Source organism: Ambystoma mexicanum, chromosome 2p (assembly GCF_040938575.1).
Source record: "Ambystoma mexicanum isolate Mex_15411 chromosome 2p, UKY_AmexF1_1, whole genome shotgun sequence".
Lineage (NCBI taxonomy): Eukaryota > Metazoa > Chordata > Amphibia > Caudata > Ambystomatidae > Ambystoma > Ambystoma mexicanum.
The window spans coordinates 951,813,247-951,830,910 of NC_090923.1; the positions used below are offsets into that span (position 1 = coordinate 951,813,247).

Genomic DNA, 17,664 nt, shown 5'->3' on the forward strand with positions numbered 1-17,664 from the left:
GGCCTTGTTTAGGAAATGTTTCATGCCTGCACGTCCAGCCATTCTGGAAATGCTGAACAGGGAATTCATGGCTGCCCGGAATTCCATATTCAATAACTGGAAACTGAAAATGTTTAGTCAACTGCCAGAGATTGGAGGCCCGCTTGATTGATTAGTGACTAACCCAAAATGAATTAAGAAAAAACATAAGGAGCAATACTGGATTACAACTTTGGAGGCAGCAGTTAGTTATCAATCTGTCGCCCACCTGCCCCCAGAGCCCTGCAAATGAAACAAAGTGTATGCCTATTTAAAACATTTCCCTGACGGGAATTGAAGAGATCAATTCTTGAGAACACTTTGAACCTTCTCCCCATGAACGAGATGCAGGCAATTTGTGGTCCATCACAGGGGAACCAATGTCGCCACCGTAAAGACGATTCCGTGGTAGAAACTTTGAAACATCTTATAACTCTCTGCCCGGCACGCATTGAGGCACGAACAGTTCACTATGGTTCTCTTTTGGCTGAATTTCGTATTCTTGACTCAGAGGTTTGGTGGAGAAATCTGATGGAAGGACGTAAGACTAAATTTGTAATTGCAGTAGTCAAATTTCTATCTGAAATAATTTAAGACATCTAGGACTTTTTTTCTTCTCTTTTTTAAACTTTTTTTGAGGAGGAATCTCTTGTACTTTTTTTAGATGTATCCACATTGGAATTGTTGTATTGCTAAAATAATTGTTTCAATTTGAATGAAATTAAAAAATAATTAATTACATACTAGGCCCAGGGTGCACACTTCTAAGTGATCTTTTAACTATACATTCATACACATATATTTTCAGTGTGTGGGGAGTATTCCAAGAGAATATTTCTTGTGGCACTACATATATCAGACTTAGGCATGGACTGAATGGGAGTACTAAAGGTCCAAACTGTACCCCTGGCAAGATGCCATGCAGCTTTTTTTTCTTTTTTCGGCTGCTTAACCAACCTGTTTCCTGGACAAGTCCACATCCATGTTGCATAGGCTTACTTTGGTGCTGGGTTTAGGAAGACCAATCCAGAACGTCTGTGTGTGTTGCCTGGCTCACCTAATGGTGAATGTGACGGAGCAGTCCATGCTATACTCTCACAGGAGCAGAAAACGAGCAAAAGGTACAGAGTAACATACAATGGTAAGAAATAAAGGACTGTCCACAATATATCTGCACAAATATACTCATTACGTAGCAGAAATAAAATGCAGCATTACAGCTGAGTAGCTTTTTAGGAATGCGCTTTTGTAGCAGTGCTTTGAACTAAAACAGAGTTCAATGTTAGGGTTTTAGAAATTAAAATCCCCTTGCTTTCCTCCAATACAAAATCAATAGCACAATGCTTTGGTAAAGCACAGCTGTCCAACTAGTAGCGGTCGGCACGAGCTACTATTGTGCTCAGCAAGTGCCAAATAGTTTTCTATGGGCACAATGCTGTTCAGTATCCCACAAACCCAAGCAGCAAACTGGTAGGAGAACAAAGGAGGTGTCAAAGTTGTGGTCCATTTGTGAAGGTAAGAGTCTGCAAGCAGCAACCCCCTGGCCAACGTTGCTGGTTTGAAGTTGTTCGTGATTGATGCAGATACAGTTTGTGCCTATGTGGACAAAGCAGTGCAGGCGGTAATGGTCCAGTGGTACCAAAGCAAGTAAAATGATCCTTTGAGTTATTTTGTGAATGGGACCCTAACTCTGCTGCAAAGGTCCACACACCCAGCTGCTTCCTGTTAAATGGCTAGCAAGTGCTATATATATATAATAAAAAGCAGAATCATGGTGGTAGGTAACATGTATGTGCCCATTGAGTATGGGAGAAGGGACCGCTGGTGTAGTTCCCTCTGGTCCTGGAAAGAAGTCTGACGTGTCCCTGTTCCACCTGTTCGTGGTCTTCGGATTGTAGATTGCAGGAGCAGAGCCTTGTATCTTCCTTTGATAAGCCCCTCTTGCAGCTGCATCAAGACAGGTCCCAGCGTTGAAAAGTATGGTGCAGATACCCCTATATGTATACAGAACTGCGGCCTAGATGGACGTCCATCCCCCTATCAGGCACACTGCTCAATTCAAATATTCGGCGGCCATCCAATTGGGGTCATTCCACATTTGAACCCTTTTGGATTCTTCCTGAGCAGCCACTCGTGTATGGACTGAAAAATGAATCCCATGCACCCTTTTGTACGTTCAGCTAGATCCATTCATGGCTGTCCTATGCTTCCATCTTGTAGTCCCTGTAATGACATGATCCTATATGGCACACATTTATTGTCATGCTTACCAGGCACAGAGCCTTGTTGTGGAGTGTAAATGAACATCTAAACCAGGGTTTACCCCAAAATACAGAGGGAGGTGCGGGGGGGGGGGGCTGAAAGCACATTTAGTGTGCATTCGGCCTGGTGGAAAAGATCGAAGCCCATAATACCGAACAAGGGGAGCGGAGGTTGCGGGGGTGTTCCCCACCCACTTAGTTCAGTATTATTGCCTGCGGGGGTTGCAGGGGTGTCCCCCGTATATATTAAATGCCAAGCGGGGGACAGAAAAAGATCCCAAAAGCTTTAATTACAAAATGCAAACAAGTGGGCTTTGCAATTTTGTAATTCGAGCTTTTGGGATTCAGTTTTATAACGTACATCCTTAAACCCAGCTCTGAGTGTGAATCACAATCTGAAGGGCAAAAAATGGCTGTAGCAACATGCGCTTAACAGACAGCTGACACCAGCAAGTGAGATTCATAAGGAGCTAAGCATGGGGACTTGCTGGGGAAAACAAACAATAGGGTACCTTGTGTAGGGGGGGGCATGGTTTCGCAAGTATGACACTGACACAAAATATACAATTTGTAAAACCTTGATTAACTATGAGGGGTTTGGAAAAAGGTATATGCCTTTCTTCACGTCTCATTCACACGTGTGCAGCCTTCATTTGCGATATATTGTTGCAAACTTCAATCTTTCTTAGCACACACCGGTTTCTCAGGTCACTTGCCAACTCACCGGCTGTGTGCGGTTCTTTCTGCTTTTTCGATTTCCAATTCACGGATCAAGGTTAGTACCACAGGCTTGGCCTCGCCTCCCCAACTCTGTTGTTCACCCGGTAGGTTTGCGGTCGTCCTTGAAACACAATGCAGTCTTCAATATTGGGATCTGGCCTTCTCCACGTGTCTTTTGCGGCCTTGTGGAGGCAACAATCTCATGTAGGGAACTCTTGGGGCTTTTGACCTGCTGCTATCGTCCCTTGGTCTGTCGCTCTTCTCCAGTAGGTTCACCTTCTCCCTGGAAATCCTGCTCATACTCATGTTTCACATTGCTCAGAGTGCATCTCTAGGTTCCACCTTTTATCTGTGTGAGGAGAGCTAATCGGAATCAAGTTTATGCACTTAAAGTCAAGTGCCTGACCCGATTAGTGGGACATGTCCATTACGATGTATAAGCTTTAGTCTTGTTACTATTAGTCGCCTTCTTCCTCGGCCTAGTATTTGTGCAGAAAGGGGGGAGGGGCAGTTGGGACATCGGATCCTAAAAAATTGGAGGGGCTGGATGTACAAAAGAGGAGGAATACTACATCTCCCCATTGGCTGCCTCGCCCCCTCTCCTTTAAGACCCCTCACCCAGGTGATCCTCCCGCACTGGGCCATCCCCAGGAACTTGATCCAAAAGCGATGGCCATGTCGTAGCCACCTGGATGACAAGTCCCTGAGGACTAGTGGGTGAGACAAGTTTTGGTTTCTCACACTTGGGAGCACACTGGCCTGAGAGTCTCAAAGACTCCCAGGCACGCATGTATTGCGATGAATCGTATTTGAGGACCTGGATAGGAACTCACTGGAACCAAAGGGTGCAAACTGTGGGGGAAAAGGCAGGACTATTAGGGGGCTAGCTGTGAGTCGCAGTTTAGGACTTTCAGTCTAACACATGGCCTTATCCAGGACGCAACACTGTGGTGTGTGCCTTAAAAGACCATTGGCCTCTCGGGGTTAGGGTGCCATAATGACACCGGATACCTTTTGAAAAGTAACCTAGGTGTGGCTCAGAGAAGTTGAGACGCAGAGAAGTTACTTTCTGGGATTCAGCTTGTTTTCTGAGGGATGGCCCTACAAGATGTCAGTTGCTCGGCTAAACCTTGTGTAAAATGAAACTTAAGAAGCCATATTTGGTTAGCGTGTCTGCTTGTGTTGGAGGGGTGCATATAGGGGAGCCAAGACCAGATCTATCCTGATACCTGAACAATGTCTGGTATTTCTGAGCTAAATCCATATCTTGAGTGAAAGCCCGGGAAGAAGCCAATAAAAATCTTTATGTGGAAACTACTAGTGATTGGGTGGCCACCAACTGCGCAATAGAATTCTACCTTCTGATTGTAAACGGTTTGCACTTTGGTGCAAATATTCCTGTTGAACCTGGGACTTTGCACCCTTACTTGCCTAACCCTGGGATGTTTCCCAGAGCGTGAGCATATTACAACCAGAATAAGACCATAATGAAGTGTTGCTTCACCTTGCAAAGACCAGTTTTATGGCAAAGCATTGCCAGAGTGTTGCGTACCTCCGACTTTTCAAGAGACTAGAGGGACTCATTTAATGTGTGCAGCCACACCTGGGTTTCAAGCCTTAAAGATCCTTGTTCCAAGAAGAAGCACTGCTGCTCATCCCTGCCCAAATCACCCACAAAGAGGCGCGAGCACTGGAACCCCCTGATCACCATGAATGAATTGGCCCCAAGGCTCATCTTTACAGAACATAAGGGAGCCAGGAATTGTGAAAGTATATCCGGAATTCCAAGAAGTGTAATTCTTAACTCGAGTGATTGCTGACCACTGACCACATCTTCCTGTTCGGGCTGTGAGCGGCTCTGCTGCACTCTATCCTAGCTTAAACAGACAATTCTACTTGGTTGAAGCTCCTTGTCTTCACCAGCAGAACCATTGATGGAACATACTGGCACACAGGACTCTGGCACTTCTGGCATGCACCCATCACCATGCCATTTTTCTTCCAGAAACATGCACTGAGAGGCCACCTAAATGGTTGAGGTTTGTGCAGCATAGGATCACTTTGCTTTACCTTACCCGGGATACTAATCACCAGACTTGGACCACTGAGAATCCACAGGACTTCAGACATATCCAGTGACTCTGACTTCGAGGGTCACAACCTCCCAAGGCCAAAGGCTCTTCGTCATAAAGTGTACTTACAAGTAACCTGCAATACATTACTTACCTTTGTACAAAAAAAAACTATATATTACATTCCATTATCGAATGGTATATGTGTGTTGTATTGTACCTTAACCACCCAATTGTCTTCAACTGTTGCCCTTGAATGTCCACCAGTAGGAGACCACCTGTTGCCAAGCTATGGGTTATCCTCTCTCATCCACTGAACACAGGGAGGCTAGAAATGGTCCCAACTCTGAAGTTGGAGCGTATTCATAAAGAATAGAGCCTAGTTCTCACACACAACTTCTTTCTCACTCAATGTGTATGGTCACAGTGTGGTCCCGGAACTACACAAAGTGTACAATGAAAGTTAGACAACTCATGTCGGACGCAGCTCTCTGTAGGGCCTCTAAAGCATGTATTTATTGAATTTAGTTCTCTCTAATAAGTAAGTGAAACATATTTTGCAAGGTTATAGCCAGCATTCAAACAAAGACTTTTTGGACCTGAATCGTAAGTGGACAATATACACCTCTCAAAATGGCAGTGGTTAGATTTGTTAAATAAAATATTTGGAGAAAAAGAAGGGAGACTTTCGTTAAGGCAGTTAAAGTTTGGCTGGATATTGATAATCATCTTTTCCTTTTCTTGAATTTTTTGGTTCTTTCTATAGTTGTTCTCCTGTTCTTTTTCTATCTATTAAATAAATGTACACTGGATTATTCATGAAAAATAGACATTTTAAATAATATTGATATATACTTATTTATACATATTTTAAGTGGATTTGTATATTGTACTTGTGCAAGGTGTATATACAAATCAAACCACAATTTTAAAAACACATCATTCTAACTTGCATCTGGGCACTTTGATGGGAAGGGGTATAGTCTCACGGGATACCTCATAGCCCTTCACTTGCCAAACTCAGTCACTCCGTAGTACAGGGAAGCATTCTTTTGACCAATCTGTGGGTGGAGAAAGGGACTGGTGTGCTTGGGGCTAATTGGGCGTTGTGGGGGTTGGGCCTGGGTGTTTGGGGGCCCATCTCATATGCCAGTTAACCTTCCCTACTGCCAATGATAGTGGGCATGAAAGTGCCACGATAATTGCAGTAGTGAGTAAGTTGAACGTTTTCCCATGTTAAAATGTTCAGAATAAGAAAGATGTTAGTACAGCTTATTCTCGTAAAAAGTAAAGCCATTTCAAGGAAAAAAAAGGTTTGTTTGAAGCATTGGTTATTAGCCTTTTATCTTTGTGCAATCTCTGAGGTATTTTTAAGTAAAAGTCCATGCGTTTCTCTTGATTTAGAGGCCATGGCTATTGTTCCGACACAAAGCATCTCTGTTTTTAACATTTATGTTAGTGTTAAGAAGAAAGCTCCCAGGGCTCTCTATAATAGCCACCTTATGAACAACTCCTCACAAGCATTCTCTTTTTCTTCTTTATTTTACAGCTATGAGCAAAGCTGAGCAGGCACGCAAGAAGCGGGAAGAGAGGAAAAAGGAGATGGAGGCCAAAAGGGCAGAGAAGAAGGCAGCACGGGGTCCCATGAAGCTTGGTGCCCGGAAGCTGGACTGAGCACTACAAGGCCAATTCCACAAGGCCTCGGACATGAAACATTTTCAGATAACATAACATTGGACAAATGCACAGGAGAATTGGTCCAATTGGATAGATGTTATTGACTTGCCGACATTAAAGACTTATTTTTATTTCGTCCCATTTCCCTTTGGTGAGGAGTAATTCCCTTCCAATGTGCACAGAGGTTGTTCCATTAGGTGGAGCTATAAAAGATAATGATAAAATGTGTCTACTTCTGACAGTATGCGTTTTGTGTGCGTAATGGCATGGAGTAGCATTCCCCAGTCAGCTCCTTAGCTGGATTGTTGATGCTGAATTCTCAGGCGTCACTGCCACCCCCTTTCCTGCTGCAGTGACAATGCAATCAGCACTAGAAAGCAGTGACCTCTGGCCTTTCAACTGTGCACGAAGAACTGTGACTTTTACAAACCACCCAATTACTTTTTTGTGCCACCAAAACGAGACCTTTGTCTTCCATCATCGTTGCTTCTAGGGTATACACAGTCGACTTACTTTCTGTTCCCCGTTTTAGATGGGTGGGATCGAACAGTAGTTGGAAGTATGGGCAGGTGGGGGAAGGACAGACCTTACTTTTACTGTGAGGAATAGTTTCAGGCAGAGAGGAGATCCAGGAAGAAGAGCCTTTTAAGGTAGGGTATTTATTCTGTACACATGGTTAGTATGTTTGTTCGTCTGTAAAACCTTTTCATGCTCTTGTAAATTTCTTTTTTAAAGATTTTTTTGCATACTCTGTTCTGTAAACAATTTTATGAGGAAGAATGTCTTGTATATAATCAGTGCAGTAATACATCGATTTCTAAAACTGAATTGGACAAAGCTTCTGCTCTTTACGGTCATATACGGGTGAAGTGGGTGGGCTTTCGGAATATGGAGCGTGGTTTATGGTAAATGTGTGTGAAGTGTTTTAGATCACAGGTGTGTAGGAGTTTCATTGACGACTGTACAAATGTCTGAATTCAGTTCAAACATAATTTAGTATTTGGATCGCAGTAACAAACTGAGTATGGGGCTAGTATAATAACTAATTGAAATGGAAACACAGGAGTGCAAGTACTCCCTTATCCCACGTGTACCTGCCTATTGTTGAGAAGTGCTGGGTACTCCTCCATTAAAATAATTGGCTCCCTGCTGAGAAGTGCAGGCACTGTGTCTTTCAAATAGAAGTGCAGGTACTCACGACTGGCAAGTACCTGGCCATTAAAAGCACTCAGTAGAAGGTATTTTATGATCTGAGACCTGAAATAAATACTACTTTAATTTACAGCTCATTTAGCATAAAGGATAGCACGGGGGCAAACCATCGGCTTTTCCGCCTCCTCCTGTCTAGCGAATCTATATTGTGCCTGTAGCAGGCTTTGCTCTGGGGCTAGTAGGCATAGAAAAGGAATGCTGCACACTGCTCCAACTTGCAAGCTGTGTTTTCTATTAATGGGGGTTTTAGAAGGAGGAAAGTCAAAGTCTCCAGCTGAATTCCTGCCCCCTTTCATCTTCCCCCACCCTGTGAGGAAACAAAGAATGCAAATTCTCGGCAATCCTCACCAGGACTTTATATACTGCATCAACTGTTTATGAAAGAGCATCTAGTTTCTTATCAAACAGCATGTCTACAGTCTCTCTCTCCAAGGTTTCCATGAAGTTCACAAACTCCTTCCTTCTGAGACATATGAGGCGTCTGTGCCCTGGGATCTTTGAAAATTTGGAGCAGCCTGCTCAATTTCCAAAACACTCCTATGTTCAAATCAGAAAGTGAGGCCCACAAAAGGTAAACAAATCTCACCTAAACCTGTATTCTCTCCCACTGAGCGCAGATTGCCCTCTCTTGGAATGCTGCAGCATGCACATAGGTCCTTTCCTCTAAACGACCTTGCACACAACAGCTTCCCCGCAAACATGGTGTGGACAACTATAACATGTTGCTCCACTGTGGCATATATTTTATTTCACATGTAATATCACTGCCTGACAGCCACACAATGGAAAGTAAAGTAGCAACAGAAAGACCTATCTTGATTCATTGTAAGCAGTAAGATGAGAGAAAATGTCGGTGGGTGCTGTCGGATGTATTTGGAACACAGCCTTATGATTAGAGGATAGACTAATTAACACTTAAGGACAGCAGTGGTTAATGAATCCTAAAGTGTACAATGGAAAGGGGAAATGCATTGTTAGGGAGAATGGTCATTTTCTGTGCTAATTCCCTTTAAGCTGAGAGAACCCCAGCACTTTTGCTGGACTTTGGACTTTTTTTATTTTAATCTCCTGATTGAGTGGAACCTTTTACCCCTCACGCATTTTTTTTCCTCTGACTGGGATTTTTTTATTCTTACTGTTTTAGAGAGTCTGGTAAGCTCCCTATAACTAATACAGGCATCTGCTTTTTACTTGGTGGCACCCTTTGTGCAGTGTCACTGGGCAGTCCCTATGACTTCTCTTAATGTTTAAATACATTTTCTTGTGAGAACTACAGTTCCCAAGAATAGTAAGATAACTGTTATCTTACATACCTTTTCTTTTGTGGGTCCAGCACACACCACCCTATGTGGGGTGCTGTGGGGTTACACTGGAAGTCCTTCTGCAACTCCTCATGTAACCTTTGGTTACACTGACTAACTTAAATGGCTGGTGGCAGTGGTTACTTTTTACTACCTCTTGTGCAGGTTATTAGCATGCAGATTTCTCAGCTGCAGTACAGCACCCATGGGTGACCATTTTCTCAAAATGCCCCTGTCTTCCTTTTTCTCCATTTTACGTTTGTCAGTTCCTTCTGGGCTTTTCTTCTATCCTTTTAGAGTAGATTTGAGTCCTTTGTCAGTTTTGCCTGTGGCAGGCTTCAGCCCTGAATCCCTCCCAGTCCCCAGTGCGTCTGAGAAGGTAGGAAGTGAGGGAGGAGCCAAACACATCTCCCCTTTGTAGGTAAGCCTGGCTGAAACCAGTTCTAACTGGGCAGCTGGCTGTCCTGGAGGACAAAAAGTACTCTCACCAGAGTTCGGGACCGAGTAATCGAAGAGAATCCAACTGGCGATATTCATTTCTTGTTGGTGCTGGGAAAAAGAGTGCTGCCGCAGGTGCCCGCCACAGGTCCCCCCTTTCATCACCACGACCAAGGAGCAGGAATAAGGGTCTGCAATGTTGCACCTAGAAGGAAGCCAGCTACAATTTCTTCTTCATTTTCAAGGTACTGTGGGGACTGGGTTTGTAATTACCTTGTGCCATTTTCGGTGCTTCCTGACATGGGAAGTGCTGTATTCTTCAAGTGAGAGTTGATCTCAACTCCTGTGCAGGCCTAACAGCCTGTGTGTTATCAGGAAAGCTCCCCTTGAGCGCCTGTGTATTCTTCATGAACCACTGACTAACTTTTCCTCTGACGATCTTCATCAGAACTGTAACTGTCCATTTGACTTTCGCTGTGCTGGTTTCCCAAAGGTCCCTCTTGATCCTACTGGCTTTGGCAATGCTGGGTCCTCCATAGGTTTTAATTGTGAACCCTTTTATTGCCAGGAAACAGACTGCCTATATCCCTCTGGAAGAGTGTACTTGTTATTAACAGTTGCTAGCTGTGTTTTGTCTGACCTTTATTTCCCTCCATACTCAATTATGCAATGGTGATACTTACAAGTGCTTTTACTGACGTCACTGAGCGCTGGATATGAAAACTATATGAAAAGTGAATCACCTGTTATTAGTTGCTGCATTTTAGTCTTGCTGGTGTGACTTGTGTATATATAAATATATTTTAATTTAACTTTAAGTATTTACCTGGGTATCTGTATGAACTGATTTCTTTGTGCTGCTCTACAGCTTACATAACTCCCTTCTAAGATGAGTCTGGCTGCTCAGCCACTACTGACTTGTGTAGTACAGGCCTATATTAAGAGTTGGGTCCCTAGTATCAAGAGATAAGTCTTATGAAGTCACACACCAGTTGGGCTTTAGAAAAACATACCTCACACTGGTGGCAGGCGGTGGGATTGGTGTAGCGTAGATTACATTGACTATTGGTTATACTTGTGTCCAAGAAAACCGTCCATGAGGCTAGCTCCACTAGAGGCAAGTAACTTATAACATATGGAAATTGATACTTTTAATGAACAGGTCCTTGCCTCACTTACAGTAAACCAACTGAAAGAATTGTGTAAACCAAGGCGCTTGGGTTGTAATGGAAGACCAAATTAGTTAATTCAAAGGTTGTTAAATCACCAAAAGCTTGGGAGTAGGCCTGTAACCACTATTCCCAACATTGATATGGAACAGAATTCTGAGGATGAAAGTTTGGAGCTTAGTTCTAATCTGCCTAATGGATCAGAAGGTGGGGAGGGTCTTCAAGGGTCTGACAAACCCCCCTTTTGAAATAATGAAAATAGAACTTAAATTCAGGAAACTACTATTCAGTATGAGGTCAAAGAGAGAAGGGAAAGGGAAATGCAACATGAATACGAGATGAAAAACATGTCCCTTGACTCTGCTTCCTTTTCAGGGTCTTCTCAGTCTGATGATCCCAAGAAACCTTGCCAGCCAAGGGAGGTGGTGAGTGTGTATGATCCAATGCTTGATGTGTTGGATTGGTTGGGTACATTTGAGTTTGTCGTCCCTCAAAATGAGCTGCGCCACACTGAATTTCAGATTCACTTTCAAGCTTTAATCATATAGTTCCACTACTGTGCAAAGGCCCTCTTTGATTAAACGTGTTTCGGCATCTCGGGCCTTTTTCAAATCCGGGCATTCGTTTTTATAAAGATACATCTATGTGCATTTGATTCATGACAGAGATGGAGTGGTGAAAGGGAGGATATTTAGGGTTAAGTACAAAAAACAGAAAACAAACAACCAAAAGAAAACACCATATGAGTTATGCGTTCATAGATAGTACAACCTTTTAAACATTTAAAACCTCATGCCGTACTGCTCCCAAATCTAAACATAAAAAATACGCGAGGCTGTACATCGGTTATTACTTGGTTCACCCCTTTAACATTTGCTAACTCATATGTCATAATCCACATTTCCAGTTTTGGTTATTGTCATTCATAATTTGTGTATATACATTGTCCTCATGTTTCCTTATATTCTTCTCTACCACCATATTTCTATTGAGTATATTAGAACAACAAGTAGGAAGCTTGTCTCACTTCATGCATACTGTAACATCGTTCCTGTGGTCAATTTGCTTTGATTCTTATGCAAACACTTTTATTGTGCATCCTCTGTCTCCAAATTCTATTAATGCACTTAGACAATATAATGTCTTACCGTATTGCGAATGTTTTCTTATTCAGTTCATTAATGGTTGCATTTCACTGGGATAATCCCACCTATAAAACAATTGTCTTTCACAATCACTATAAGCTCACAATCCCATTCGGTATTTATCTATCCCATGTTCCCCATATACGTATTTCCTATTCCTTTGAACGTTTGTCTATGGATCATCCATTTTTTGCAACCCGCTATTGCATTTAATTTAAATGCGGGTGTTCCGCGCCTTCTTGAACACTCGTCTCTATATTTTGGAGATGTACCGTGATCCGCAGTAGTCTTAGGTTGGGCGAAATCCTACGTATGAATTTTACGTATGAACAGTAATATGTCTCCATGTGGGTGTCTGTATAGTTGCAACTTTAACCAATGCAGCCTCCGCTGTGTATTCCCATTGAGCGAAACCTTTAAGGATTACATTGTTCCTCTCCCATAACAGTTGAATGCATTCCGATCGACATGGTTTCCCCTCTCATTTACATACAGTAAACTCACCCGTCATTCAAAAAGTAACCCGAAGGTGCTGTGTCCCTGTGTGTGGCTCTTGTATCAGACTCTAGTGGCTGACTGGTACACCCTATTGTGTTTAGCTTTGCCATGGGATACCGTGTTTACCCCTCTTCACTTTCCATAGTCACACTCCGGTCGCCATCTTATGGGAAAGTATTGCATGTTTGTGATCGGCAGTTACGTTTACCCAAATTGTGTTAGCCTTACAATCCTTTGATCTCTAGGCATAACCTGCGTGTATAAAGGAATAATTAAGCCCTGCTGCTTATACTAATAAAAGCAATTACCACTACATGCCTTGTTCCATAAACCTAGTCCCTGGGCTATTTTCTATTTTTCCCAAACTAGCCAAATCTTTTCTTAATATGAAACCTAATGCATATATGCAATTCCTACTATGTACTTTGTTCCATAAAACTAGTCCCTGGGTTATTTTCTATTTTCCCAAACGGGACAAACCTTTTCTTAATATGAAACCCAATGCAGTGTCTGCATTTTTATTTGCTTGGTAGCCTAAATTTATTTGTCCCCTTTATTTTCTTAGAAAATTACGTCAATCAAACGATATTTGTTTATACCCAAATAGGCTGTTCTTTTGCAATTTTTGTTTAGTATTTCTACACAAAATAGCCATCCTTCGACTTGCTTAGGGAAACTCAAATAGATTTTCGCTAGACCTTACAGATCTAAAATTCAAATTGAGAAGAGCAGCCTAGCCATTGAAGACATTTAGAACATACTCCTGTTCAGATCACTGGAGGAACCAGACACATTTCAAATTGGAAATACCTTACAAGAAATACGAGTGGTATCAGATTGTCCATGGCAGAATTAAAACCAACATTGAAATTGGTACCGCGTCACCAGAAAACATTAACAAAACCTCAGAGAGGCAACGGCGAAATAAAGACAAGAAATTCAAGGGAAACTTGACGAAAGAAGAGTACAGAATACTTAAAGACTTAACCAGAGACAGAACAATTGTAGTAAAAGAGGCGAACAAGGGGGGTAATATCGTAATAATGGACAGAGAGGATTACGTTACAATGGCATGGAAACCCCTCAATGCTATAAAAAATGTCAAGGAAAACCAAAAAATTTGATAATGCAACAATTGGAGGAACAAATCACCGGATGGCACAGACGGGGATTAACGGATGAGGAAAAAGCATACATGCTCATCAAACAACTAGTAATACCTACAGCCTGCTTCCTCCCAAAAATACACAACCAATTTAACTTATTTATTTATAACATTTGTTCTCCAGCATGGGGTCTGGCATGGATTCACATGCTCATGAATATTCCGCATCGTCAGGCTGGGAATCCTCAGTAAAGAAAAAATCAGTATCAGTTTTGTTTCTGATCTGTCTTTCTTAGTAGTAACCAATCACTGATCTCTGGGTCATACTGCCCCCAGCCAATGACTGCCCTCTCCCTAAGCCCCGCCTCTGGCAGCCATCCTCATATTTTTACCGCACGCTCAAGTGTTGGGAGTCCTCGTGCTTTAGCTCTCGAGTTTTTGCTGCGTTTTCGCGCTTTTTCAGGAGATTTTCAAATTTTTTCGGTTTAATCGAGCCTCAAGCTCCACTGTTTCTACTTCCGATAACGGGGGCCCGTTTCGGAATTCTTCTATGCCCCTCAAGGGTGAAGTTTTCGTCGAGTTTACGCTTCTTGGAGGATTCCGGAAGATCTGCGGCCTACCTCAATGGACATGGCCCAGGACAAGGGAAGCTCGACGCCCTGATCCAAGCTGTTCAGATGCTGCCCTGGATGCGGATTACAAAATGTTTTCAAGGACGACGAGCATTCGCGATGTCTCTACTGCCTTCATGAGGACAAGACGCACGTGGAGAAGGACTGTGCGTTCTGCAAGAACCTTTCAGAACGGACCAAACAAGATCGTCGTTCCCACCTCGCCACCTGGCTGGAGAAGGGCACCGCAGGTGAGAAGGCGAAGAAAAAGTCTGAGCGGGCTTCTAAGTCCTGTGAGGGCGCCCTGGCGACGGGGGCCCAACAGAAGGCCAAGCACTGCGAGTCCGCGGGCACTGGGAGCGCCGAAAGGTCGGGCTCTTCGGCTGCCAGGCAGGGCACGACTTCCCCGGCACGTTCAACCACGAGCCAGCGCTCTGGTTCGGGGAAGAGGAAGTCCGAGAACTCGGGTAAGCTGCTGGAGCGGCCCGAGTCGATCTCGAAGGGACCCGAAGGGGAGCGAGGCGCTGACCCTCCCCCCAAGGCGAAGGCCCAGGATGCACCTAAGGTGGTGAGGGCTTTGATCCAGCCGGCAAAGGCCTCTATCGAAGTGGTCGCTGCGACCCTGGCGAAGCCGGCTGAGACTACGCCAGTGGAAATAGCCTCTGTGCCCAGAGTATCCCTGCCACCGTGGAGGGAATCCTCCTTCCAGCCCATCGTTAAGACCCCCGTGAAGTCCCCAGCGGAAAAGGAGGGGGGGGGGCGGTGGCCATTACAGACTCGGAATCAGCCTCTGAGGAGGATCTGGTGGAAACCAGGAAGAGCCTCAACGAGAGGTTCACAGGCCTCAACGAGAAGTTGGAGAAGGTTCGATCCCAGGGGACGGTCCCCGCTGATGTGATCGAAGATAGCGACGAAGAGGGTCCAGTGGAGCGGCCATCCCGTCCGTCACAGCCATTACCCGAGCCCCAGGATAGCTCGGCGGCCATTTTGTTGGCGATCCAATCCTTATGTACTGGGATAAGGATGAGATTACCACGGACCCTGACGCAGGATCCAGAACCAGGCCCGTTGGGAAGCCCTCCGAACAAGCGGAGGAGAGTCCACCCGGCTCCTCACTTCGTGCCCGCGAGACCTGTGGACCCCTCATCCCCCTCACCGGACCCTAGAGAGGATACGGCGACGGATACAGCGACGGGGACGGACGACGACGGCGGCGATGACACAACGGACATCCCGTCATCACCCCCCCTCGGGCTTCTCCACCCGACGAAATTGGCTCCTTTCACGCCATGATAACCAGGGCATCCAAGCTCTTCCAGCTCTGCCCTGAAGAACAGAAAAAGGAAGGGTTTCTTTACCAACGACGAGAGGCCAAGAGGAAGACGGTCCTCGCGGGTTCCGTTGCTCGACGACACCTAGGACGAGGGGCTGGCTATCCTCAAGAACCCTTCCACGACACCCGCCAAGAGGGACAGGTATGAGAAGAAGTACCGAGTCCCCGATGCCGCCCCCTTGTGCCTCAGGGCCCAGCCCACTTCCACTTTCCCGCCGGACAGCGAGGGCAAGAAGTTGGACTCCATGGGACGATGAGTCATCTCGTCGGCGGCGACGACGATTAAGGCGGCCAATGCCTTAGCGATCGTGGCCCACTACGACAGGGAGCTTTGGTTCAAGATAGCTCCCCTGCTAGACTTCCTACCAGACGGCAAGAGGGCGGAGGCCCTACAAATTCTGCAGCAACGCGAGGTGGCATCGGATCACGCCATAACGGTGGCAACGGACATTGCCGATACTGGATTTCTCCAACTGGGCAATGCGGTTTGCCTCCGACGACGAGGATGGCTCAAGGCAACAGACTTTTGCCAGGACGTCCAGACCAGAGTGTTGGATATGCCGTTCGACGGAAACAACCTTTTTGGGAAGACGGTGGACGAGTCGCTCCAGGCCATCAAGACTGACTCGGAGACGGCCCGGGCCCTAGGGGTACTTCAACAACGATGACCCTTTCGGAGCTCCGGAGGCAGACAGGGTGCCTCCAAGGGATCCAGCGGTGGCTCTTCTACATATCGCCAGGCGGCCCGCTCCTCGTCCCAAGAGGCCTACAGAGGTCGCGGCAAGCAAGGGGGATACCGCCGTCATCGTCAAGGAGGGCAAGGCCTCCTCCAAGCAAGACTGACCCGGCAGTGGCATCGGGCCCCCACCAAAGCACCCCAGTGGGAGGCCGGCTGACAAAGTTCATCAGCGTGTGGGAGTCCCTCTCCACCGACCGTTGGGTGCTGGACACCCTGGCCAACGGGCACTCGCTGGAATTCCAAAAGAAGTGTCCTCGCATTCCTCCCGTGGCCAGGAAGGAGAATCACTTCCCTCAACTGCTGTTAGAGGTAAGGGCGATGCTCAAGAAAGGTGCCATCGAGCTCGTCCCCAGGAGGCTATGGGGCTCCGGAGTGTACTCAAGGTACTTCCTCGTCAGAAAGAAGACAGGCGGTTGGCGCCCCATCCTGGACCTGCGTCAGTTAAACAAATACATCAAGGCGCAGAAATTCAGGATGGTCACCCTCCAGCACGTGCTGGGACAGCTGGAGGAGGGCGACCTCCTATCGTCGTTGGACCTGGAGGATGCTTACTTCCACAACCCCATTCTAAAAGGACACAAAGTTTCTCAGGTTCGTGGTTCAGGGACGCCACTACCAATTCAGAGCCCTGCCGTTCGGATTAAAGTCGGCACCCAGGGTATTCAACAAGTGGCTGGCACCAGTGGCGGCGCGGCTGCGCCTGCAGCGGATCCACGTCTACCCCTACCTGGACGACTGGCTAATCCGGGCAAGGACAAGAGAACTCACTGTCGAACACACAGCGAGGACCGTCTGGCTGCTCACGGAACTGGGATCCGCCATCAACTACCCCAAATCCCACCTGGTTCCATCGCAAGTAACACAGTTTCTGGGAGTGAAGCTCGATACAGTGGGACAATTGGCCTCCCCGTCGGAGGAGAGGACGAAGGCCATTCTGGGCAAGGTTCGGCGCCTGCTAGCCACGGACGTGGCCAGGGTGAGGTGCATCAAGTCCCTCCTCGGGATGATGTCCTCAGGAATCTATCTTGTACCCCTTTGCAGACTTCGGATGCGTCCGCTACAGGAGTTCCTCGACGCCCGCTGGTTTCAGGCGACGGGCTGCTTCGAAGACAGGATCCCTATCGACGAGGAGTTCCGTCGGGCGATGCTATGGTGGGGTACCCGTGCGCACCTCACTACAGGCACGGACCTTCAGACCCCGGCGTTTCAGGAGACGGTGACGACAGACGCCTCTCTGGAGGGTTGGGGGGCCCACACCGGAGATCTCCACGCAAGAGGCCTTTGGCTCCCGGAGGAGAGGTCTCTCCACATCAACATTCTGGAGCTCCAAGCAGTGTTCTGGGCGCTCAAGTCGTTCCTTCCGTC

At 46.0% G+C, this 17,664-nt stretch overlaps 1 protein-coding gene across 3 annotated transcripts in view; it reads left to right on the forward strand.

Moving 5' to 3' along the window:
* Window positions 1-7,576, forward strand: part of SCYL1 (SCY1 like pseudokinase 1) — an 846,426-nt gene extending 838,850 nt beyond the window's left edge. Inside the window, exon 17 of one of the 3 annotated variants that reach the window (XM_069644735.1) lies at window positions 6,621-7,576. In XM_069644735.1, coding sequence (XP_069500836.1) covers window positions 6,621-6,745 — 125 coding nt within the window. In that variant the 3' untranslated portion in view covers window positions 6,746-7,576. The remainder of the gene's footprint in view (window positions 1-6,620) is intronic. The other 2 variants (XM_069644736.1, XM_069644734.1) reach the window with 2 other exon arrangements.
* Window positions 7,577-17,664: the final 10,088 nt, after the last annotated feature.